Here is a 27,301-nt window from a genome sequence, read left to right on the forward strand (position 1 = left end):
TCATTCCGTGGCATTGTTCAGTCTTTTCTGCACATCCACTTAATAAGGAGAAAAAGTCTCGATGAAATCACCTGAATCAACACCAACATAAAACTGCAGTATATTAATCCCTTTTAGTTTACTTTCTCCAGTTTAAAGGAAGATCTGGAAAAATCAAGCTGCTAGCAATAATCCTCCTGTGACAACAGACCTGCAAAAGCACTCAGGACCCAGTTCCAGAAGGAAATCTAGTCTCCAAACAGAATATAAAGACAGGCAGGGAAAAAGCCAAGCCAAGGCAGGAGACAAACTGAAGGAGGTTCTGGATCACATCAGCTACCACTTGAATTCTTGCTATTGACACAACCCTCACTCATCTCTCTTGAGCCTGTTCCAAAGATCACATGGTAGGGGCACTTCAGTTCAGCATCTGGAATCCTTAATTACATTCTTGGTTTGAAATATGCTAGTCTACTGCCAGCTTCTCAGTGTTAAAGGACCTGGGTCCAACCATCACCCAGCATGCTGCAGCGTTGCTGTCATTTTTCCATAACACTGTCATGAACTAAGTCACATGTCACTTGAGGCAGACACCATTTTAAAATGGAAGCCTATATAAATACATAAAAATACACAGACTACCCTACCAGCCAGTATGTTTTCAATTTTCCTAGCACCATAGGATAACTCAGGCTTGAAGAGACATGATCAGGCTTCTAATGTAAGTTTCTGCTCAAGGTAGGGTGAACCATGAAGTCAGACACGGTTACTCTGGGCCATATCCTGTCAGGTTTCTAGTATCTCCAAGGATGGAGCCTGCACAACATCTTGGGGCAACCTGTTCCACTGCCTATTACCACTGAAATAGCTTCTCAATATATCAGTCTGAACCTCTCCTGGTTCAGTTCACGCCTGTTGTGTCTCGTCCTCCCACCATGCACCACTGAAGAGCCTGACTCCCTCATATGCCCTGCAAGGCTGCTGTCAGGTGTCTCCCAAAGGATCATCTTTTTCAGGATGACCAAGTCCAGTTCCCTCAGCCCCTCCTCACAGAGCAGGTACTCCAGCACTTGACCATCTTGGTGGTTCTCCACTGAACTTGTTCCTTCTTCATCCAAGTTGTTCTTGTCTGTTTTACAGGGTAGTAGTCAATTTTTAAAAATACAGATATTTGACCTTTGCACAGAACACGACCAAAGATGAGAATACAAGGCTTTGTCATAGTTAGCTTCAACGAACAGAGAAACAGGAACTACAGTTTGGCTTTCTGTCTCAAAGCTGGTCTGTGAGGGTTTTTTTAAGCAGGAAGTCTGCTGACCTACAGCATCTCAGCTTGCAGAGCTATAGGCAACGCTACTAAGCTAGCAGAGGTGGTTATGAAGGTATGTGTCCTACCAGTGAGCCGACACATTCATTTAAAGTGGATCAGAAACACACACTACAACCACCTTAGACAAAACTAGTGGCCGAGATTAGGTCAGATTAAAAACTGCTGTCTTCATTAATAGTGCAATTAAGACTTAAAACAGACAACGCCTTTTTTTTCCCCAATATTTTAATACCATGATAGCATGAAATATCAGAAAGCAGTTTCATTCTTTACAAGAATTGAGCTGTAAAGCCTTTCCATTGGTGTGCAGATGTTCAGGGACTTTTCTTCATGCAAAACTAGAAATTTGCCCAAACAGCATTTAAGAAGAATGAGTCCACAAGATTTTAACATTATTTGTGTGTGTACATATCTAAATGTATATAAATATAAAAAGTGACAAAAATTTACTTTAAGATACTACCACACTTTTCTGTTGATTTTTTTAACATCAAGTGACAGCAATGTTTATCTCCCAAGTCTAAAAACAAGGAAGGTATCACTTGTATTAAATGCACGTAATATAAACATACTAAAAAAAAAAGATATGGAAGTAATACTCAGCCAAATATCAAAAACAATCACAAGTGTGCAGTGTAAATCTAGGAATATGACACCGGTACATGAAGTACTTAATGATACTAGACTGGGCACATCAGAAGTTTCCCACATAGTTTACCTGTCAAGTCTCAAGTGGACAGGAATAAACTACATCACAATTACAGCATAAACTATATAATAGTGGGGAAAAACCCACCCAGGAGTCTACAGTTTAAGAGATCTTCAATTAAAGAGCCTATTTGTTCTTTTTGGATAAAATAAAAAAACCTTCATACTTTGAAGTACAAAATAATCCTATAGCCAGCAAATCTGAGGTATTTCTTCCTACCAACAGACTATTTTATACTTGTCTATTACTACTATATAATCTTTCTAATGCCACCACATAGCAAGCCAATCCAAATATTAAAATCTGCGAGAGGGAGAAAGGAGTAAGAAAGGGAGAATAAAGTCGAATCTAACAGTATGTATTCTAGCACAAAATTAGGTATCTTTAAATAAAGGTATCTGTACAGAGCTGGAAAACCTTTACTTTGTCACTGCTCTGGCAACAGCACATGAAGCAACAGATCTATTATTTTGTCTGAAATACCATCAACTGCCTCAGTAAAGTCCTCCCTGAGCACACAGCTAAAAAGAAAGTTGCAGTTACCTTTTGCCCTCCAGTACTATTTCCAGAGGCAAACACTTCCCTGTAACTGCAGCCCAGGCTCCCAAAGAGCCATTTTTAACTTCTTTAAGTATGTCCATTTGTGGCTATCAATTAGCATCGTAATAACACAGGACGCTCGCAGGCTATTTTAACCGAACAGACTGCAAGCTGTTCCCAGCTCCTACAGCCCACTCACACGCTGGGGATGCGAATGTCTCTCCATGATCTAAACGGGCGCTGACCCCGGACAGCGACCCACCACTGCCGAGCTCCGTTTCCAGCAGCCTGGTGACCGGGTGCTGGTGAGCCAGCCCGCAGCCCCACCAGCTCCCCCGGTGTGGGCACGACCGGGGCGCATCCCCCCCCAGAGGGCCCCCACAGCAGCAGCCTCTGCCCTCAGCACGGGCCAAGCTCTGCTGCCGCAGGTTTTCACATTTTTGTTAATTACTACTTCACCAAGGTTCAGCTAAACAAATAGGTGGCATGGGTTGTTCTTTTTAGGTATTATTTGTACTACAGAAACACCCAAAACCTCTCAAGAGAGGTGAGTTTCCTTCTCTAGAGATATTCTAGAGTCTCCTTCTCTAGAGATATTCAAGACCCACCTGGACAAGGTCCTGTGCAGCCTGCTGTAGGTGACCCTGCTTCGGCAGGAGGGTTGGACTAGATGACCCACAGAGGTCCCTTCCAACCCCTACTATTCTGTGATTCTGGGAGTTCATGCGTGCTTTGAACTTTACAACCCAGCTTACGCTAAACGAAAGGCAGCTGGAGAGGAAAGTGACAACTTAGAAGAGGAAATAGAGTCTTTTCTCCTGAGCTCTCAAAATCTGAAAGTTTTCTGCATGTGCTTACTAGAACATCACAAGCAAGAGTAGGACAAGCTCACTAACTTAAAGGATCTTCTGTCATAACCTTGCAGTGCTGGTGAGACTCCTCTGAAACAAGAATTTCCATGGCTCTTGGCAAAAGGGCTCTGTTCTTATCTACTCTGAAATATGCTCTATTTCCAGCGCTCTGATTTTGTGCCAATGACTTCTATATGCTTTGTCATGCCTTAATTTACTTACGTTTTCAATGTTCCAGATGTCATGAGTTCTGTCACAAGAACAATACACTTTTTTCCTTTGACTGTAGACTCCCAGGAATCATAGAACCTGACAATATTGGGATGCTGAAGCCCTTTCAGCATCCCAGCTTCTTCTTTAAATCTTTGTCGCTCTGACTTGGACAGCTTCCGATCCTATTGGAAAAAAAAAAAGGTACATCAGAAAGCTTTGCTTTATTACTTACTCCAAGAAGCAGCAACTTGAAAAACAGTTGGGTACAGTTGGTGAACAAGTAAGAATCAGTAGTCTTCAGTGCCATTCTGTTTGCAATTATCTTTAAATACTCTATTTAGAAGACATTCTATTAGAGTGTTTTTTCTCACATATTTTTCCTTACAACCCGATTGCTCTCAGAGGTAAGAAATGTGAGAATCACCAAATAGTTTGGTTTGATTATCCCTTCTTCCCGTTTCTTCCTCCTCTGATTTAGTCATTGCCTGACTTCAGGTGGAACGGGGGGACACAAGGTCCTCAAATATTCAAGTGCTCACGAGTAGACAAAATTGGATCATTTAAAGCATCTCTCGGGTTGTACATAATAATCTTCAGTTATCCTATGTGTATAATATCCAGACCACTAGTAAAAGATTGGATTAACCCTCCGTAAAAGGGGTAAAGCATCAAACTGACATATAGTATGTACTTCTAACTGTAGAAGAACAAGTGAATGAGTTGGATTTTCTTTGATTAAAAGCATAACCTCATGATCGAACAAGCTTCCTGTGATCTAGCATCAAGGAAAACAAAAACATAACTCACACTAGAGACAGAAAGCAATCTTTTGGCCAGAGACAGATCATGAAAAAGCATTCCTCGACAATATTCTTTTATTACCTATCAACAACTGGTTACCCGGTATCATCAAGACTTTAACCAGTTACTACCAGAATAAGGCTGCAGATCTCAACAGAAAACAGCCTCCTTGTGTCACTCGGTGTTGTCAGTTTACCAACGCATTGGTCACACACCAGTCAGATCGACTGACTTTAAATTGGATCCATATGCAGTTTGTATTAAAAAAGAAACCCACAACATTTCAGGATATGCTAAGCCCAGAATTTTAGAATCATTGTTTATAACAGTTATTTAGGAATAACTCGTGACCTTTGTCAAATTTGAGTAATAATTTTAAGTCACTTCATTCCATATTTCCTTTTCAATTACAAGGAGGTAGTAAAAACATGCAGGGTTTACTTATACTGCTCACAGTCTCCCACTGTCCTCCAGGCAGTGATTCCTCTTCCCTCTGGTTACAGGTAATGCGTTTTCTCAGCACCACTCGGTCACGCTACTATCTAAACCATCCTATATCCACTTAGATCATTAAGTTTTTCTAAGATGTTCACACAGTATCTTTGAGCATAGACAAAATTCGTTTCCAGATGAAGCTCCAATATTCAGAGATCTAAAAGTCTTCCAGGTGAAAGTTTGAAAACGGGTTTGAAATTAACTCAGGAAACAGTACCTTATCCGTGCCTGTCAATGTCACACACGTGCTTTTACAGTTCTTAGATTCCTCATAAATTCAGTCTGTAGATGTCAAAAGCATTCAATCCTGAAACTATTTCACTCTGCAAAAATTAGCAGTACCACCTCTTCTCACCCTTTCATACGCATACTTGCACAAACAAATTTCATGATAACATGTTTGCAGAAACACCCTGCAAACTAAGTTTTCATGTCTGCTTAGGTGTTGGGGTTTCTTCATATGGAAGGAACACTTCCATTTGAGCTATCTTACCCATCTAATAGCTTTCCTTTCATTGCAATAAACAGTGCAGCACAAGTTCGGTTCAAAATCAGCTGACTGCTACGAACGCCTGATACAGCAAAGCAGTAAGCTGCAATGGGTACCTCAGTCAGACCACGCACACATGCTTCTAAGAAACACTCCATGCTTCAAGCAACACAAAAATCACAATAACATACTCATTCTTACAGTAAAATAAAGCAGAGGCTTCTCTGCCTCTGCCCTTGATCTATATAATCCACATTTTAAAACTAGTATATAGCTGTAAATCCAATTATATATAGTAATCACAGAAACAAGGCTGCAACAATTACTTTTATGTCACTTTTAAATTTAGCTGTTCTATGAACACCTGCATTGATTTTTGTCCAAAACCTAGATTTCGGATACACATTTGGATTACATTTCCTTTATTTCATGCATTCTAACAAGTCATCCACCATAACCAGTACTAACCAGTTTTAGACTACACTTGACATTAAGTTCTCATCTTAATCTATGCAAACCTAATCTCCCTTCAGGGCCTTCTTCAGTTTTCCCTACCACTGTGCTGCTAGCCCCAAGTAAAAACTGACAAGTGCTAATCACTCTTATCAATGAGCAGACTCTTAACGGGCATGCCTAGTTTGACTCACTTCTCTTTCTGATCACATCAGTGGTAGCATCACGTTCCTGCAAACGTATCTGTGACATTTAAAACAGCCACTCCACACTTCAGTGCCGGCATTAAGGAAAAAAAACCAGGAAGACAGAGACAATATACGAAGTAATTCAACACTTCTTTGAAAGTCACAGTGCCCTAATGATCTGGGACAAGCTTGGACACAAACACAGGCCAACAAATTTCACCCAGGGAGGACAGCTATGTTTTTGCAGCCAAGGAAACATCGCACCCTTCAGCAGCATACTGCAGCAGCACAAGTGAACATTAAACAGAGCTGTAAGAAAAAGACAGGGAGGCCGCTTGTTTCATAAGACTAGCGATGCATACTGCCTTTAACCACCCTCATTCCCTTGGACACATAACCCATACAGCCATCCGTAACAGTTCTTCATATTTCTTCCCTTGAAGGAACATTAATGCTAGGTAACTGAAAAGAGTGAATATACTTAAAAAAACCCTCCAGCATTCATAAAAATATTAGCTCTCATGTACAATTATACCAACAAAATGAATCTGTATACACAATGACAGGCTGTATTTGTACGAACTACGCTCTAACGCAACCTGCAATGAGTTGGCCTACAGGTTAACAGGTGAATTAAAAAAAACATCGTAAGTACACTTTCAAAACTTGAGTATTCCATACACTAGAACCTTAAAATATGTTAGGCCGTAAGATCTCCCAGACTGCACAGAGACAGACTAGAACAAGGCCCAACCCAAATACTACATTTTGGCATCCTTTGAGCTGTTAGTATGGACAAATCTGACAACTTCATGCTCTTTCTTGCACAAAGATGTAATTTAAGCAGCTGCAGCTACTAAAATATTGAGCTAAGCAAGAAAATAGAGCACCATATGTAATTTAGGAGACTGAGAAATGGTGTTACCAGACATGCTAGGTATGAATACCTGGGGAAAGGCAGGGGAATGAGAATATCTTGGTATCACATGAAATCCATACAAAAACGTGCTGTACAGCAGCAGAGAGAAAGAAGCCATCAACACTTAGCGAGAATCTAAAAGGGCCTTTTTCAAGAATTTGGGAGAGGGACGCCTTTCACAGTCCTCAGTTATAAGTTTACACTCCAAGAGACTCCAAAGCCCAGATGTGTCTTTCTAACAAGGCAGCTACTTGGGGCAATCCTTGGATTCCACTGTGGCCTTTGAGTAGGAACCTGCAGGAATGCAAGACCCCCCAGCTCTACCACCACCTCTAAAGTAGTAGCAAAAAGTTTGTGGCATATCATTCAAAATAAGCACTCCATTTGATTAAATTATCTCAAGGATGAATCAAATAAACAGATCTGTCCCCTGAAGCCTTTTTCCTGCAACTCACAGTCTAAATAGATATACAGATGGATCATTTCAGCATGTATTTGCCGTTTTCATCCAGAATCAAAAATAGAGGTTTCGCAGTTTAACATTCCAGTATCACAAAGAGCAAGACTGGTTAACCAAATTTAATGTTTCCTTTGATTTTTATTTTTAATTCAATCAGCCCAAAACAAAACAAAATAGAAAGACACATACGATGCTTTTTCATAAGCTTGGGAAACTTGAACAATTTTCTAAAGAAGCAAACACTTTAAGAACAGTTAATATATGGCTTGGTATCCTATACTTCAAAGAGCAATTTTTTTTTTTTTAATTCCTATCAGGAAAAATAAGAAACAGACACCCTCTCTCCTCACCTGTCTTTTTTCACCATAATGAAGCAACATCAGGCAGACAAGACAAAGTCCTAAGACTAGAAGTTCGCAACTCACATTCTTGTATCTCAGTCAGCACGTGCTGAGCAGACACTGCCCAAATATCCAAAAATATACAAAGCTGACAAACTGTAGGAGAGCTTGCTTCCTAAAATGGACTTAACTATCCCATAAAAAGGCCAGCATTATTCTTTCTGAACTGATGGCTTCCCTGGAGGCCGTAAGTGTCACATCCCAATCACTGGGCTGCCCTTCAAACAAACTGAAGCAGATGCAACAAGCCCACTCCGTTCATTTCACTCATTCCTTTCCACCTACATTAAATTGTTTTGACAAGCCAGGACAAACAGCAAGGCTTCCCAGCACATGACCCACGGTCCTGCAGTGCCAGGGGCCTGAATGGAGACAGGCAGCAAGTGAAACAATTGTTCAGCTCAGAATGATTCAATAAGCTTTTCTTGGCTGTTTCCATTTATCCATGTACTTCCCCTCTGATTTCTTTTGGTCAGGAACAAGCCATCAGAGGTGTTTACATTATTCAATGTAAAACAGGGATCTTGGTCATTCACGATAAACCAGGAATAGGCTTACTCCTTCCCTAAAGTACTTAATTTACAAGAGCATGAATAACAGAACTGTTACTAGCTTTTTTCTATCCATGTACCTAGATGCCTTATATAAACACAAAAAACTTCAAGCCACAGTAACTCCCCATCCCCAAGATAACCTATTGTACCAAGCCACAAAAAACAAAGCTCATCAGCAAAAATTGCCTATATTCCTTTGGTGATTTTTTTCAGCCAAGACTGAAAATCTATTCAGCATCCTTAATGAGGAAAGAAAATATATTTCTAGCACCTAAAGTAATCTTAGATGTCAGCTGGGTTGCTCACATACCCACTGTGTCTGAGTAATTTCTCGTACGTCTTCCCTTCTAACTTCCCACAGTCCTTCTGAGTTCTGTCCTGTTAACAGCGTGACAGCAAATCACCCATCTGCAAAGCACATCACACTGCCCCAGGCAGCTGCAAGGCCTGGCTCAGACACCTGAAGCAGCAGGAGAGCCACTATAGCAGGGCATCATACGCTGCTCAGGCGATCCGAGTCTGCTCTTCATTCAGGCCGAGCTCAATTAAGGGTCTCGCCTTTGCTGTCCATTTTTACTAACTGACACCAAATGGCCCAAGCTAAATTCTAGGAAAAATTCAGCTGGCATTCAATGGACACTGTTCTGCAGCAGAGACACACTGCACTTCACTCTCAAACACATGCTAGAGGATATCAAGCAAGCGACTCACAAGAGACATACTCTACATGGAAGGAACTAGATCTGCTAACTCATGTTGCACATCCTCAAAGGCGGTTTTCTGTTCCTTAATAGCAAGTACAATTAATGTAGCCAAAATTCCAGGGAACCTTTCTGCATAACAGAACAAACCCGACCCAGAAATCTTCCCGTGGTCTCCATCTTCTACAAAATAAGCAGACTCACAGGTGACAGAGGTCAACTTTAAACTGGATTTTTTTTTTTTTTAAATACAAGCTCAGTGTGTGAGCCACTACACAAATTAGAGAGCTGTTCCTTCTTCCACAATATGAGGAAGATAATCAATCAAGAGAAAACAGAACGACTGGACACTTTACCTACTACAGACAGGTTTTACTAGCTTTCTGCATATCCTACTGCTAGACCCAGAAGCTCCACATAGCTATATTTCAGGGACAGTTAGGGGGTGGTTGTTGTGGGGTTTTTTAAACTATGCTAGAGAAGCACTATGTAGCTTTTATCCAAAGAGATGCACTAGAAAGCACACTAGAAAAATGAGCAGCAATGAACTGTCTTCAAGTGGTGTGATCTGAAAGTGTACAGCCATGCCAGACTTCAAAGTGCTGCTGAATTCTAGAGAGTCTGAATCACAACCAGGGTAAATATCTATCTGCGCAGAGGTTACATCAAACTGCATTTTATCGAGCTTTCCAAATGTCTGAAAATGTGAGGGGAAGACACTGCTGCTCCCAGCCTATTATTCAGAGGAAGCAGTAGCGTACAGAGGAGACAAATGTTCTTCTGTGTGCGTTTCTGCAGCATATGAGAAAGGCTTTGCAAGCCTTTTAGGCAAGGTTAATGAGGGGTCATCAGAGGAGAAGCTAGAAAGACAGCACTCTGATATTCAGCGCTGTTAATGGAACTGAGGCTTTGTGGGCTGCAATGTTCTCATCCTGAAAAAATCTAGCAGCTAAGAGGAAAAATGAGCACAGTGACCACTGAGCTAGATTAACAAAATACCAACAAAGAATCCACTGAGTTTAAAAATCACCCAGCGTTACACAATTGGTACCTAGAAATGGAAGTCTAAGTGCACAAGAACTGCATCTATGTTTCTGTGTCAACACACAAACCACTTCAGACTTTCCAGCATTAAAAGCTAGGTAGAAAAAGGAACAGAGGGGGAGAGACTGTTCAAAATGCATCCCTCTACAGCAAGAGACATGAAAACTGATGAAGGATCTCCACAGCTCCTTCCACCAGTACACCTTGCTACAATCCACTGAACGTAACCTGATTAAGTGGAGCCGAACAGCTGCTGTTCCAAAAGCATGCATGCAAGAGTTTTTTCATCTGACAGTAGTGTTTCTCAAACGCCCAGAGCATTCCAGTGCCCTGCCTAAAAGCTTAATTGTATAATATAATGTGTATAGAGTTACATAAACCTTTAGCTAACCACAGAGATAGGAATCAGGTCTGCGCGCCTAATGGAAGATATTCAGTCTTCAGATAACTCCTGCTTCTTACATGCTTCTTGCTACAGCTCTCCTACCTTCAAATAGTCCAAGTCTTCACAGTAAAGTCTCTACACAAGATTGTAGGGGTTGATTTCAAAATTTGCACTTGGTAACTTGGGGGCTCTCAGCACACTGGGGAAGATGATCAGCTGTCAGGATTGCCAGCTGCTCAGTAAAAAGGGTTCAGAACAAGCAATAAATTAAAAGTGCAGCTACTGACTACAGTGAGTGCCAGATTAGGATACCCCACAGTAGTACATGAGAAGTCACTAGACCAAGAGTTGCCAGAACATAGCTGTCAATGCTCCCAGGCTGCACTCCACATGTGTATGGAGTAATCTATTAAAGCAGCTTGCCTTACTAAGCACTGTTTGTTGTTTAGATAAATCGAGTATTATTTCTCCCCCCAAAACCACATGCATTAGCCAAAAGATAAGCTTAAAAGAAATAAAAGGAGAAAGACCATTCTAGAGGTCATCATCAAGCAAGCGGAAGAAGGTTATCAGGAGTAGTCAACATGGATTTACCAAGGGGAAATCATGCTTGACCAATCTGATAGCCTTCTACAATGGTGTGACTGGCTGGGTAGATGAGGGGAGAGCAGTGGATGTCTATCTCGACTTCAGCAAGGCTTTCGACACTGTCTCCCATAACATCCTCCTAGGGAAGCTCAGGAAGTGTGGGCTGGATGAGTGGACAGCGAGGTGGATTGAGAACTGGCTGAATGGCAGAACTCAGAGGGTTGTCATCAGCAGCGCTGAGTCTAGTTGGAGGCCAGTAACGAGTGGGGTTCCCCAAGGATCAGTACTCCGCCCAGTCTTGTTCAACTTCTTCATCAATGACCTGGATGAAGAGTTAGAATGTACCCTCAGCAAGTTTGCTGATGACACCAAACTGGAAGGAGTGGTGGATACACTGGCAGGCTGTGCTGCCATCCAGCGAGACCTGGACAGGCTGGAAAGTTGGGCAGAGAGGAACCTGATGAGGTTCAACAAGGGCAAGTGCAGGGTCCTGCACCTGGGGAGGAACAACCCCATGCACCAGTACAGGCTGGGGCGGACCTGCTGGAAAGCAGCTCTGCAGAGAGGGACCTGGGTGTCCTGGTGGACAACAGGTTGACCATGAGCCAGCAGTGTGCCCTGGCTGCCAAGAAGGCCAATGGGATCCTGGGGTGCATCAAAAGGAGTGTGGGCAGCAGGGCGAGGGAGGTTCTCCTCCCCCCCTACTCTGCCCTAGTGAGACCCCATCTGGAGTACTGTGTCCAGTTCTGGGCTCCCCAGTGCAAGAAAGATGAGGAGCTACTGGAGAGAGTCCAGCGGAGGGCTACGAGGATGATGAGGGGACTGGAGCATCTGTCCTAAGAGGAAGGGCTGAGGGAACTGGGCTTGTTCAGCCTGGAGAAGAGAAGGCTGAGAGGGGACCTAATAAATGGTTCTAAATATCTGCAGGGTGGGTGTCAGGAGGACGGGGCCAGACTCTTTCCAGTGGTGCCCAGCGACAGGACAAGGGGCAACGGGCACAAACTGAAGCAGAGGAAGCTCCAGCTGAACATGAGGAAGAACTTCTTCCCTCTGAGGGTGACAGAGCCCTGGCCCAGGCTGCCCAGGGAGGTTGTGGAGTCTCCTTCTCTGGAGATATTCAAGACCTGCCTGGACAAGGTCCTGTGCATCCTGCTCTGGGTGACCCTGCTTTGGCAGAGGGGTTGGACCAGATGACCCACAGAGGTCACTTCCAACCCCTAACATTCTGTGATTCTGTGACCAAACCAAAAACCTACTTGTAAAAGGTAAAAATAAAAATAATAAATGAATCTGGCTTCCTTGCCATAAAAGCTACAATGCCCAAAACCATCTTTAGCTTTCAGAAGGCTGTGTATCTCCCAACCTTGAAACTCCTTAACCATCCCTGCCAGGTCATACATCCACAGAAACCGCTCTGCAAAGATTCTGAGAAAGTTTTTAGGAAGAAAGGGTTTGCTTGCTTGCTACTGCAGTTTTGCTTCCTTATCCACACTTACAGAAATCAGAAATCAAGATCAGTCTCTGCAGCTGCATAAAGACACATGCTTTGGGGGAAGGGAAGAATATAACACACCCTCTCTTCTTCACATTAGGGTGTAAAGTCCCAAAACAGTAACTTGCCATGGAAGAAAAGCAGGCAATCATATCAATAGAGAAGAAACAGTAAGTGAATCTGAGGATCTCTCTTCCTGCATTCTGGGTGCTGGTAAGTGGTACTCTTCAGTCCCTCTCCTCCTCATCTTAGTTTGAAGATGGAAGACAAAGTCCCTGAGGATGGGTAGCAGAATGAAACGCTATGCCAAGTTAACACCTACTTACTGAAAGTACAATTCATGTTGCTGCTTGGAAAGTGTCTACAAGAAGAATCAATTTTATATAAGCTACAGTCTTTGTGGAGTATGCAAATAATCCTGAGAAAGATACCACTGAAGTACAATATACATAGCTAACACAATGGAAAAGAGCAGGCTTAAACCAGTTATGTATGATACCTTTGAAAGTTCCTGATTAAGGTAAATATTTTTTGTAGGCTTCTTCTTACACAAGGTGTTCAAAACGCTTTAAGTTTCAGGAAAGGACACAATTAGTCAACCTAAGTGAAAGGTTGAGGGATTACTCACATTAGTTGTACAGTTCCCTCATGAAAAGCATCTGCCCGTACATTCTCTTCTGTATTTTCATTTCTGGCATTTCAATACACAACTATCTCCCAAGTAGCAGAGCATAAAATTCGTTAGAAGATGCAGTTAAGTTTGTTAAAACCAAAACAAAAATTAGATTGCTTCTTGTCCTTTCTCTTCCCATTGCTACAGGTAAGTGATACAGCCAATGTACGCAAGTTTATTGCTGCTGCTCAGAAGTTAGAATTAAAGAAACAAACTACACATCTTGACAGAGATGAAACTTGGGTAAACTGATGGCAGGAGGAAGTGTAGGAAGGAAATTAAATTCTCAATGATCAGACAGAAGGGGAACAGACAGAAATCTTCATCAGTCAGGATTTAGTCTGCAGAAGTCAATTATACATACCCTGAAAGAGTCAATACTCGAGTCAGCTTCAGAAAATAAGAAATACAACTCTTACCACTGAAGGGGGAGTATTTGCAACTAAAGCCTATGTATGGGACTGAAAGATGCTAGCACCTCTCCCCATTTTGTCCTGCCATTGTCAGTTTTAATGAAGCAATGATTCATGACCACAGGGGCAGGGGAAAGAACACCACCAATAATTATATTCTTCTGATGTGGTCACTTCCCACGAACATCTGCAGTAGCACCCATGCCAGCAGTAGTAATTGCAGCATCTAAGACACCTGGTGGCAGCAATGTCATAGACTTAACCTAAGCTTGAAGGGACATTCTCAGCCAGAGTCCCCTAATAACAGAAAAGGCAACAAAACTGAAGTTCATACTTGCTTGCACCAAGTTCTAGCATCATTAAACACAACTGTCCTACAACTAGCCCCTGTTATATGGTCCTTCCAGGTCTTCATCTCGAAAAAATAAAGCTGGCTAAATTCCCAAATTTCCAGAACCCCATAATTCACAAGAACACTCAGAACAAGTCTACTGCTAATATTGTTTTGCTGTACAGGAAGCAGGCAGTAAGGAATAACTCAAACATACAAAAACAAAGATGCTGTAAAAAAAAAATAAAAATAAAAAGGAAGTTAGGAACACCGCAGAGATGAGCTCACTGACTTGGTGAGATACAAAGCCATCCTGCCTCAGTTCCTCACACTGAACACATGGCAGAAGTGGGATCAGAAATGTAAGGAGCACGCAAATACAACATGTACCATGAACACATCAGCAGAAAAACACTTTTGTTTCTCTGCAGGACAACAGTGGGTCAGAATATTTCCTCTTTATGTAAAGTCACAAGAAATTTTAAAGTATGACTCCCAATAACAAAGTTTATCTTTTGTTGCAGTAGCACTGGGGGAATTTTTCTTTTCAGCAGTGCCAAAGATGACTACATGGCTACACTCGTGCACTTCAATACCATGCGCAACACTGGATGGAAGGCTCATGCCCAGTGCTCCCCAGAGACTAAGCATGCTGCTGAGAGACTGGGGCAGCCAGCTACACCTCAAGTCCCTCTTGAAAAGATAGTGACAGACGAGAAGCTGTACAACTCCAAAAGGGCTAGAGTGGTCTGTCTGGCTGACAGGCTTCCAAAGCATTCAGCCAGTGTGGTTTTTTAGATTTCCACTTAAGCAGCATGAATAAGACGTATGTGGCAGTAAAGCAGTTCGCTTTTCCCAGGAAAATCAAACATCAGCAAAATTGTACTATCTGTGAGTACTGGATCACTAGCTTGTTTTCCAGAGCTGTGTTGTGTGTGAATGTACACATTGATATAGGTCTATACTCCTCCTCTCCCTACTCCCTCACATCAGCAGAAACATTCATAGGCAAAGCAAGTGGGCCAAACTGGAGAACTGAACCAAATTCCACTCCTGCAAAAAGCAATGACTAAGGCTAATCAGTACATTGCCTGATCCCACAATTTCCTTTGGGAAACCTGGACTCCTCAGAATACAGCCATAAAAACTACACGGCAGCTTCAGAGTAAATTAAAGAACTATACTCACACTTTATCAAACAAGTTATATATTTTCCTTTGCTCTCCACACAAGCAATAAGAGAAAAATTTTAAACAGCAGATATGAAACCTGTGGCTTAGACATAACCTCTGGAATCTCCCAGGTCCTCAGGAATCTGGTCTAAGAATGGCAAGCAACTGTTTAGCCTTCAGTCACTACTATTCTAGGGTTGCTCTAGGCAGCATTTGTGTTTCCTTACACAGAAGTCTGGAAAAAAAGATGGCTAAAAGTTTTATTCAATTTATTCATCATAAGAGGCTGAACGTAAGGGACAGTAATCAAAATACTGGGCTATACACAAAATATAACAATATTAGAACAGAGAGCTCATCTATTTGTTTTCACTTTAAAATTGCTATTTGATCCATGGAAGATAAAGGGTAAGTTTGCTATCTGACACCAGTTCACAATAAGGCTTATGTTTATTACATACAGCTTATTACAGAATTGAAGCATTAGCTGCATTGAATTCTTGATGAGCTATTAACCAGCTGGACCATCTTGTCACTTGGCTCAGATGCCTCATTAAAAGTTTTGAAGCTCACATCAATTCTCATTTTGCACTGAATTGATTGCTTTGTCAGTGAGAGGGAAGGTACATCCAATCATCTCAGATTAATTTTACTATGAAAATCCAATTCTCCTCTCAGGGGGGGACAATATTGCAGAAAAAAAGCCTCCTTCACAATCCATTTTGGTTACCTTACAGATTTATTAACTCAGTGCACCAAAAGAGCAACTGTAGCTCTTTGTCTCAAATCTCTGTGTGACCGTAAGAGTCCTTTTATGAGCAGGTACATGTCTAGAACATTGGGGTGAACACTTAATGGATTCTGATAAAAGCAAATCAATTTAGAGCATCGAAAATGTACTAGAATTCTTCATCCTATATACTTCATAAAACTATTGGCAAAAGTTAGCCATATCTACTTTTCAGTATGCTGAAAAGTTGCATTAATATGCTGGCTGGAAACCACGCAGAAGTGTGAAGATTACTTCAAAAATTTACTAGTAACAATCAAAGGAGGTGGTACACAAGAACTAGTAATGTTCCTGTGCCTCTGACTAGTTTCCTTACAAAAATCCAAGCATAAAACCTAGAGTCAATAAACTCAAATTGTCTACACAAGTATTTAAGCAGCAGTCCCTGCAAGGCTGCCTCCTGCACTCCTCCAACTGCAAAATGACCTCACATCAGCCTACAGTACACATTAGCTTCAAGTTTACATACAACATCCATACACACATTGCATGTGCAGCCTGATTACACTAGAACAGTTACTCTTCCCAGCTATCCTCCTTTTTCTGCAAAACACATCCAAGGAAGTACTTCATTGCATTCAGAAGCGTGGATCACTATCAGTTATGACAGGATGACATATGAAGTGTAGGCCAAGTACTGGCACCCAACAGAAAATCCTTACAATAGTCACTAGAGAACTCCATGCCAGGCATCCCTCATCCAGAGGTAGAATAGATCTGTCATTCAGTGATCCTTCAGGGATTCATTATAAACCACTCAAATAATTGCCAGGTGTTCTGCATGTTCTTGTAAGACAGATGAAATCAAGCAGGGACCTCATGTAGGGGAAGACTAAAGAGTCCCAGAAACAGTAAGCTTTATGGGGTAACTAAAATTTGTGTTCTAGATGAAGTCTCAGGAATACCTCGCAGAAATACCAGTAGTAGTGCTAGCATTTCACGAACATGAAACTCCTAAAACACATCGAAGGACCACTTTCTTATTTTTTTTGTAAACTTCACTGCATCAATGATGCAGTCTTCCTGTGATCTACCAGAAAGCCCATCCATCTCGGGCATCTCAAAGGGAAGCAGTAATAATTTTTCCATGCTTACCTGACAGATTGACTTACGAAATCAAGTTCTTCTATCCTTTGCATGTTTATTGTAGATTTTCACAGTGCTACCATATACATTAGATATACCAGTGTTCACAATGCACCACTGTACATCTTCCTTGGCAAACATCATTCAAGATGTAGATCTAAAAAGCTACTCACAACATCAGAAATATTTCAGACAATATCAAATGTACCACTAATACGTAACTTTTAAAATATGCACATTATCTCTGAAAGCGCAAGGACATGGAGGATAGCTGAGTCAGGAGAAAGAAAACACTCAAATATTTAATAGTAGGCAAGTGGTAGGATGAACTACTAAGAATACTGGCATGATGAAGCATACTCTGCATCCAGAAGCGTAATTGGCTTTACAGTTAAACCCTGAATAATTTTAAAATTAGTTAAAATATAAGAGGAAAACAGTGTAATTGAAATGCAGAAGGAGGGACAGAGTCAGCTCCACTTATCTAAAGCAACACAGGATACAATACATACAACAGCACGTGTTTTGCTGTATGGTCCATCAAGGTGATCATATGCACACCTTGAACATAAAAGGATAATCTTTATAAAAACTGAAAAGAAAAACCCAAACCCTTAAGTGTTGGATTCACCTGCAAGGAAAGGCTTTGACAACTAAAATTAAGTTTTGGAAAACAGCTGAGATGGAAGATTATCAACAGAGTAGCCTCCAAGATGATTCAAAGCAGACAGCTAGTGAAAAGTGCAAGAGGAAGTTTAAGATGAATATTCAGGATTTTTTTCTTGGAATTTGGGGACTGCATATGGTAGTATTGCCATTGGGAAGGCCATTCTGTATTAAACGAAGGTTTCTTCTGAAGAATACTTCTGGGAATATCCTGCACTGCCAGAAGACCAAACATGACCTAGAAGACCTCAGATACTCACCATAACCTATCTATGAATCAGCTATTCAAACTGTTACAAGCTTATCCAAAATGTCTGTTTCTCATTACATTGTGCTTTAGTCACATACTGTCTGTCCTCGGTCTGGTGCCCCTTTATTTCAATTGTTTGAACAGGAACACTGAAGGAATTTCTTGAAGACTAGCTGTAACATCTGAGGATATCATGGTCCAAAAAGTCTACCTTAAATCATAGAATCATAGGTTGGAAAAGACCTCTAAGATCATCAAGTCCAACCGTCCACCCAACACCACCACGCCTACTAAACCAGATCCAGAAGTGCCACATCTACACGTTTTTTGAACACCTCCAGGGATGGTGACTCTACAGGCTCCCTGGGCAGCTTGTTCCAGTGTCTGACCACTCTTTCAGTAAAGAGATTTTTTCCTAATATCCAATCTAAACCTCCCCTGATGCAACTTGAGGCCACTGCCTCTCATCCTATCGCTAGTTAGTTGGGAGAAGAGACCAACACCTGCCTCACTACACCCTCCTTTCAGGTAGCTGTAGAGAGCAATAAGGTCCCCCCTCAGCTTCCTCTGCTCCAGGCTAAACAGCCCCAGTTCCTTCAGCCGCTCCTCACAGGACTTGTTCTCCAGACCCCTCCCCAGCCTCGCTGCCCTTCTCTGGACATACTCCAGTAATTCGATGTCCTTCTTGGAGTGAGGGGCCCAAAACTGAACACAGCACTCCAGGTGCAGCCTCACCAGTGCCAAGTACCGGGGCACCATCACCTCCCTACTCCTGCTGGCCACACTATTCCTGATCCAAGCCAGGATGCCCTTGGCCTTCTTGGCCACCTGGGCACACTGCTGGCTCATGTTCACCCAGGTGTCAATCAACACCCCAAGATCCTTTTCCGCCGGGCAGCTCTCCAGCCACTCCTCCCCAAGCCTGTAGTATTGCATGGGGTTGTTGTGACCAAAGTGCATGACCTGCCATTTGGCCTTGTTGAAACTCATACAGTTGGCATCAGCCCATCAATCCAGCCTGTCCAGATCCCTCTACAGAGCCTTCCTACCCCCAAGCCAATCGACACTCCCACCCAGCTTGGTGTCATCCGCAAACTTCCTGAGGGAGCACTCAATCCCCTCATCCAGATCATTGATAAAGATACTAAACAAGACCTGACCCAAAACCGGGCCCGGGGGAACACCACTTGTAACCGGCCACCAGCTGGATTTAACTCCATTCACCACCACTCTCTGGGCTCAGCCATTCAGCCAGTTCTTTATCCAGCAAAGAGTACATCCATCCAAACAACGGGCAGCTAGTTTCTCCAGGAGGATGCTGTGTGGAACAGTGTCAAAGGCCTTACTAAAGTCCAGGTAGACAACATCCACAGCCTTTCCCTCGTCCACTACGTGGGTCACCTGGTCATAGAAGATCAGGTTGGTCAAGCAGGACCTGCCTTTCATGAACCCATGCTGGCTGGGCCTGATCCCCTGGTTGTCCTTCACACGCCCAGTGAGCACACTCTAGATGAACCACTCCATAATCTTCCCCGGCACTGAGGTCAGGCTGACAGGCCTGTAGCTCCTGAGAATCTCCTTCCAGCCCTTCTTGTAGATGGGTGTTACACTGGCTATCCTCCAGTCGTCTGGGAACTCCCCTGCTAGCCAGGACTGCTGATAGATGGTGGAGAGTGGCTTGGCCAGCTCCTCCGCCAGTTCCCTCAGCACTCTTGGGGGGATCCCATCCAGCCCCATAGACTTATAAGTGTCCAGGTGCCACAGCAGGTCACTAACTGCTTCCTCCTGGATCGCAGGAGGCTTATTCTGCTCTCCTTTCCTATCTTCCAGCACTGGGGGCTGAGTACCATGGGAATAACCAGTCTGACTATTAAAGACTGAGGCGAAGAAGGCATTAAGTACCTCAGCCTTTTCCTCATCCTCGTTGGCAATATTCCCCCTCATATCCAATAAGGGATGGAGACTCTCCTTGGCCCTCTTTGTTGTTGATGTATTTGTAAAAACATTTTTTGTTGTTCCTTACTACAGTGGCCAGCCTGAGTTCTAGCTTGGCTTTTGCCTTTCTAATTTCCTCTCTGCACGACCTAACGAGACCCCTGCACTCCTCTTGAGTCATCTGCCCTTTCTTTCATAGGTGGTACGCCCTCCTTTTTTCCCCTGAGTCCCAGCAAGAGCTCCCTGTTCAGCCAGGCCAGTCATCTTTCCTGATGGTTCACCTTGCGGCACATGGGGACAGCCTGCTCCTGTGCCTTTAAGAGTTCCTCCTTGAACAATGTCCAGCCTGCCTGGACCCCTCTGCCTTTCAAGACTCTCTCCCAGGGGACCCTCTCAACCAGTGTCCTGAACATGCCAAAGTCTCCAAAAGTCCATTCTGGTAGTTTTGCTGGCCCCCCTCTTTACTTCGCCACGAACTGAGAACTCTTATCATTTCGTGGTTTCTAAGCCCAAGGCGGCCTCCGACCACCACATCTCTCACCAGTTCTTCCCTGTTAGTAAACAGCACATCTGGCAAGGCACCTCCCCTGGTAGGCTCCCTTACGAGCTGCGTCAGGAAGTTATCTTCCACACACTCCAGGAACCTCCTAGATTGTTTCCTGTCTGCTGTGTTGTATTTCCAGCAGATGTCTGATAAGTTAAAGTCCTCCACGAGAACAAGGGCTAGCAATTGCCAGACTTCTGCCAGCCTCTTGGAGAAGACTTCATCTTCCTCTTCATCCTGTTTGGGTGGTCTATAACAGACCCCCAGCAGGATGTCTGCCTTGTTGGCTTTCCCCCTCATCTTCCCCCATAAGCATTCAACCTTGTCACCACAATCGTCAAGCTCTACACACCTGAGGCAGTCCCTGACATAGAGAGCCACGCCATCAACTCTCTTTCCTCACGTGTCCCTTCTGAAGGGCTTACAGCCATCCAGCACTCCAGTCATGAGAATCATCCCACCACACTTCTGTGATGGCCACCAAGTCATAGCTGTCCTGCTGTACAATGGCTTCCAGCTCCTCCTGTTTATTACCCATGCTGCGTGCATTGGTGTAGAGGCACCTGAGCTGGGCTATCGATCTCACCCACAACCCTGGCACACCACGCCTGGGCTCATCTCTGCTAAGCCTGGTTACGTCCCCTTTCCCTTCGAACCTAGTTTAAAACCCTCTGGATGAGCCCCGCCTGGGTCATCACAACCTGCAACAGGCTTCCTTGTTTTCAATTTACCTCCTACTTTGTCACACTGAAGAACTCAACCAAAATTAATTTTGAACTGCAGGTAATCAGCTAGAGAACATCATCCAAAAAAGTTTAAAACAAATCAAATATTCTTTCCACACAGTGAAATATCTGATGCTCTGTGCATCATATACTAAAATTATTAATGATTAATCATGTTTAACACTGAAAAAGTTTCCTTAGCCAAAAAGTCATTTGAAAAGACTTTTAGCACCATGGCTATGTCTTCAGCAAGTCTGCATACACAAGAAGCCACAGAAGCTGGAATTGAAATGAAAGTGGCTGTCAGAAAAGCTGCATGAGTGTTCTGGTACTGATCCCTTGCTTCAGCAGCTATAACTACATTTCTGTGGTGATAACAGTGGGTAAGTTCATTTGAGGCATTATGTATTTCTGTTTAAATGAAACTTCTTGCCCTACCACACAAAACCAAACAAAATCCCGCTAAAACAATTTTCACTGAGCTAAAGACAGTATCATAAAGATAATATACACTCAGGCCTGGTTTTACTCTCAAATGCACTAGTTACTCTTTTAACAAGAACACAGACTTAGTCTTGCTAGAGCAGTCAGTCAAAAATTATCTTTCCTCACTCCTGAGACAACCAAGGCTACACAAGGCCCCTTTTTCACAGGCAGAGACAGGATCCATATAGATGTCTAACAGAGCAGCCATACTCATTTTCAGAATAAAAGCCTTCTGTCCAACTACCAGGCAACAGGATGTGAGTAGAAGCAAGGAGGAAGTCTGTATAAGCAGCAGTCTGGAAGCACTTCAGTTCCTTTGCCCATCCTCTGTTGCCATTCCCACACTTTCTTCAATTAACTCAGAAATAATTCAAGTGCTAAGATAAACTTTCCAATCAAAATTCCAATGTTTGAGTGCTTAGCATCCAGAAATACTGATGACAACCTTTCCAACTCCTTCTGAAAAATTTCAGGTAGCTTTGCTTCTTTTTCCCCCTCTTTAAGATCCTACCACTAGAACATAAAATATTTTTTTCCACAGGATGGCTACAAGCCAAATAGAGACCTCGGTACTTTCAGTGGACAGCTGTGTGAAAGTCTCTTGGGAGTCCAATTCTAAGACCTCTTTTGCTAGGGGATCAAAAGGTGGAAGTGGCATTAGATAGTTCTAAATCCTCAGAACATGGGAAAATTCTTCAGACAGTTTTCTTGTTACCACCACAGGGTTTTGTGCTTAGAGTTTCAAGTTCCTTAGTTTGTGCCACAACATTCAATTTTTACTAGAGGCAGAGGGGGAAGATAAGTCCTTTATCCATTCCACATTTTCTATTTGCTTAACAAAAATGAGGGTCAAGTGTAATCACCTGTTGCTGCAGCACCTCAGAAATATTTGAAATAAGCTTCAGTATCCAGGAATAATATTAGAGTACAGAGTAGCAAGTTTTAAAACTCAGAATTTATGATTAACTGCATCGATACTTCACAGCCTGCAATTGTGAAAGAGGAACAAGACCAACAGACTGCCCAATAAGCAGGAGCTGGACAGATGAATCAGTGTCTCAGTTACGGTCCTATCTTCAAAGCTGTTAGCAGGCTGAAAAATTCATGAACAGGCTTCTTCAAAACGAGTTGCAACATATCTGCCCATCAGAAACAGACATTCCCCCTTGTGATTTCACTTTGCAAGTAATAAAATCCAGACTGCATTGCAAACAAAGAACTGCAGTTCTCCCTCCGCTTGCTCTTGCCCCGAGCACTTTGGCTACGGAGGCTGCTAGTCTTTTTGATGCTATTTTAATCTCTCCTGTGCTTCCAACACACGTTGACTCTCACAGAAACTTTCTGGTAATTTGCTATTTCAAAGTATGCTTTCTCAGATAGACTTGGTCCATACATAGTGACCTCCTGTTGAGGGTTCAGATAACTAATCTGTTTAGCTCTCCATCTGCAGAGCAAATTAATGCTCAATACAAACCCAACCGAGACAGCCTGAGCACTTTCAACATGCTAAATTGCTGACTCAGTCCAAACGACTTAATTTCAAAATTAGTCACACATATGAGGCTGTAAGGTAGAAACTGAAATTTGTGCCACTATGAACTCTTCTTATCTCAACCAACTTCAGTATGCTTGCATCTACATAAGGACTTCACAAGAAATCTATTGGCAGTGATCTATTCAGTGCTCCAGGCATACTGCCCAAGTCACAGAAGGCAAAGGCAGAGACTGGGAGAATAAAGAACCACCCACTGTTGGCAAGATCAGTTTCGAGACCATCTAAGGAACCTGAAGGTGCGCAAGTTCATGGGATCTGATGAGATGCACCCGTAGTTCCTGATAGAACTGGTGGATGAAGTTCCCAAGCCACTATCCATTGTATTTGAGAAGTCGTGGCAGTCCAGTGAAGTTCCCAGTGATTGGAAAAGGGGGAATATAATCCACAATTTCAAAAAAAGGAAGAAAAAAGGCAGACCCAGGGAACTACAGGCCAGTCTCGTCTCTGTACGGCCAGTCAGTCTCACCTCTGTACCCAGCAAGCTCATGGAGCAGATCCTCCTGGAAACTATGCTAAGGCACATCAAAAATAAGGAGGTGATTGGTGACAGCCATGGTTTCACTAGGGGCATATCATGCCTGACAAATCTGGTGGCCTTCTACAACAGGGTTACTGCTTTGGTGGATAAGGGAAGAGCAAATGACATCATCTACCTGGACTTGTGCAAACCATTTGACACTGTCTCATATGACATCCTTGTCTCTAAAATGGAGAGACATGGATTTGATGGATGGACCGCTCTGTGGATAAGAAATTGACTGGATGGTTGCACTCAGATTTGTGGTCAACAGCTCGATGTCCAAATGGAGACCAGTGACGAGTGGCGTTCCTCAGGGGTCGGTATTGGGACCAGTGCTGTTTAACATCTTCGTCAGACACGGACAGTGGGGTTGAGTGCACCCTCAGCAAGTTTGCTGATGACACCAAGCTGTGTGGTGCAGTCAACACGCTGGAGGGAAGGGATGCCACCCAGAGACATCTTGACAGGCTTGGGAGGTGTGAACCTCATGAAGTACAACAAGGTCAAGTGCAAGGTCCTGCACATGGGTCAGTGCAATCCCAAGCACAAATACAGGCTGAGCGGAGAATGGATTGAGAGCAGCCCTGAGGAGGACTTGTGGGTACTGGTGGACGAGAAGCCCAGCATGACCTAGCAATGTGCACTCGCAGCCCAGAAAGCCAACAGTATCCTGGGCTGCATCAAAAGAAGCATGGCCAGCAGGCCAAGGGAAGTGATTCTGCCATTCTATGCCTCTCTGGTGAGACCACACCCGGCGTACTGTGTGCAGCTCTGGGGACCCCAACATAAGAAGGACATGGACCTGTTGGAGTGGGTCCAGAGGAGGGCCACAAAAATGATCTGAGGGCTGGAACACCTGTCCTGAGAGGGAAAGCTGAGAGAGTTGGGGCTGTTCAGCCTGGAGAAGAGAAGGCTCCGGGGTGACCTTAGAGCAGCTGCCAGTACCTGAAGGGGCCTACAGGAAGGATGGAGAGGGGCTTTTGACAAGGGTGTGTAGTGATAGGACAAGGGGGAATGGCTTTAAACGTAAAAAGGGTAGATTTAGATTAGATATTAGGAAGAAATTCTTCACCATGAGGGTGGTGAAACACTGGCCCAGGTTGCCCAGAGAAGCTGGGGCTGCCCCCTCCCTGGCAGGATTCAAGGCCAGGCTGGATGGAGCTCTGAGCAACCTGGTCTGGTGGAAGATGTCCCTGCCCATGGCAGGGGGTTTGGAACCAGATGGTCTTTAAGGTCCCTTCCAACCAAAACCATTCTATGATCAGCTTTGCAGAAACAGGATGCTTTTCTCCAAAATTCATGTTCTTTCCAGTAGACAGACAGTGGAATGGGATTGTATGGTAAGAACATCGTGAAATCTTAAGACCATAGAAGAGATCGTGGCTACAAGTATCCAGAATTTCATTTTTAAAAATGGGGGGAACAGTTTCCAGGCAGTCCAAGGGATAACTGCCTTTTGCTATTATAAGCTCCTGCCAACCCTTCCTTCCAAAGCACTTTCAAGTTTCCACTTCCCAGGAGGGGCAAACAACATTAGACATAGTACAGACCTGGCTCTGAGCTAATTAAAAAGGAATTCCCATACAACACGCTAGATACTAAACACTAGAACAAAACTAAAAGCAGTCAAGCACTACTCTGATTATAGCTATGTTTCAACTGTTTAGATTTTTTGCACTCATTTCATTTACATACATGTCTTTGTGCAGAGGGAGGGGGAAAAAGAAAAGTACAATCATGACTACTATCCTTTAAAAAATAAAACCAAACATTTCTCTAACTCTGCAGTCTAGATAGCAACAGTGTTTGCTGGTAACCCTATTCCACTTAAACCCTGAACATCAAGTCTTCAGTTTGATATGAAAAATCCAAAAGGTATTTAAAAGGCCAAACTGTAAACATACAAACTCCTGTATTTTAAAAGATGTTAGACAGAAAAAGACACAGATAATTGCCAAATCTAGTTAAAAATACATATATTCCATTCTACCCATGTAATTTTTCCCCTCAAGGATTGTGGGAAAGCAGATAGATTTCCACACAGGCATTTGCTTTTAAAATAATAATAAAAATCACTTTGCAAGCTCAAATTTACTATAATAAAAGCCATTTCAGCAGCATATTTTCATAGATGTTTACATCAGACTAACTACAACATACCAGAGCCTAAGCTAGCTCTCCTTCATTGGAACGCTGAGGTTAATAGCTGCAAAGCCTGCTGCTTCTGCACAAACAGAAGCTGCTGCTCCACAGGAGGTTTTCTAGTTGAAAACTTCAATTGCTGTTCCTCCGGAGAAACGTCCAAAGCAAGCCATTTGTGAGGATATTAAACTTTACTAGCTTAAACAGTTGTGACACAGACAAGGGAACTGAATTATACTGTACAGTGTTCTATCTTGCATTTCCCGTCTTAAGGGTTTGACTTGCATATGATCTACAAAAGTAATTATACAATGCACATTGGCTTTATGTTTCACAAGTGTAAGTTGGACAAACTCCTTCATATGGCATCATACGGATGCTAACACAGACTACTGGCAGGCTAGAACATGGATAAAGTCTAGAGTTTAAAAAAAAGATGCAGTTTCCAAGTAAGCCTGATTTAGAAAGTGTCACCTATTTTAAAGCTTTATTATCTGAAAACTGTTTACTTGGAAATACTTCCTCGGCATAAAGGCACCCCACCTGTGTCAACACTGCTTTTAGGTCCCTGCTTCGCAACTCTGAAGTACAAAAGTTTAAGGCGGCAATGGATGCAACAAAGCAGGCACTTTCTTCTGAAGCATCTCCACCATCTTGGCTGAAGCTTCTTAAACAATGAAGCTCAAGACAGACACTTGGCTTGAAAACCTACAGCCCAGGTGGTTAAGGTATGCCAGCTGGGCAACCACAAGCAAGATCTTATGACAGGAATCAAACTTCAGTGGTGCTACCTAATGTATTAGTTCCATGTGTCCTGGTGAAGAATTTAAAAGCAGATGACCACTACATAAATACAGAGCATTAACAAGACATTTATTCCAAAAACAGCTTACAAAATTACAGACCATTACCGATCCAAACTCCAGGAAAGTTACCTAGTTATGCCACAGAGCTGACAATCTGCTTGATTGACTGTGCAGTCCAAAAAGTGCAGGAACCAAGTTCAGTAAGCAGCTTCCTAAAACTGCATGAGGGAACTGTATTCACACCGTCAAGAGAAAAACACACCTGCCTGACATTCAGCACATGTGTCACCTGAACTGTACTACCTCCAGGTATTACAACAATATATACCACTGATTTCTCAGTTCTGGGCTCTCAGACAGAGGTGTGTTTTGTTTTCACTACAGTCCAGGTTAAAATCAAAGGGTTTCACGGCATTAGACAATGTTTATTTCAAGAGTATTTCCAGTGACCGATGAGGATAGAGCTCATCTGGGAAGAGATGCATGTTGTCCCTTAGATTAAGTTCAGCAGTGCTACTGAAGCCCATCATGAACATGAAAGACAGGTAAGTGAATTTTCATACTTTTGGAAGAAGCAAACTAGGTATCAGCTTGCACATTATGCCAACTGATGG

At 42.9% G+C, this 27,301-nt stretch overlaps 1 protein-coding gene across 12 annotated transcripts in view; it reads right to left on the reverse strand.

Moving 5' to 3' along the window:
* The window catches only part of WNK1 (WNK lysine deficient protein kinase 1), a 114,912-nt gene that overhangs the window by 68,987 nt on the left and 18,624 nt on the right, over window positions 1-27,301 (reverse strand). For all 12 annotated transcript variants that reach the window (XM_075428678.1, XM_075428682.1, XM_075428686.1 and 9 more), the window contains exon 2: window positions 3,632-3,804. In XM_075428678.1, the coding sequence (XP_075284793.1) occupies window positions 3,632-3,804 (173 nt within the window). The remainder of the gene's footprint in view (window positions 1-3,631; window positions 3,805-27,301) is intronic.

This window comes from Opisthocomus hoazin, chromosome 8 (assembly GCF_030867145.1).
Source record: "Opisthocomus hoazin isolate bOpiHoa1 chromosome 8, bOpiHoa1.hap1, whole genome shotgun sequence".
Taxonomy (NCBI): Eukaryota; Metazoa; Chordata; class Aves; order Opisthocomiformes; family Opisthocomidae; genus Opisthocomus; species Opisthocomus hoazin.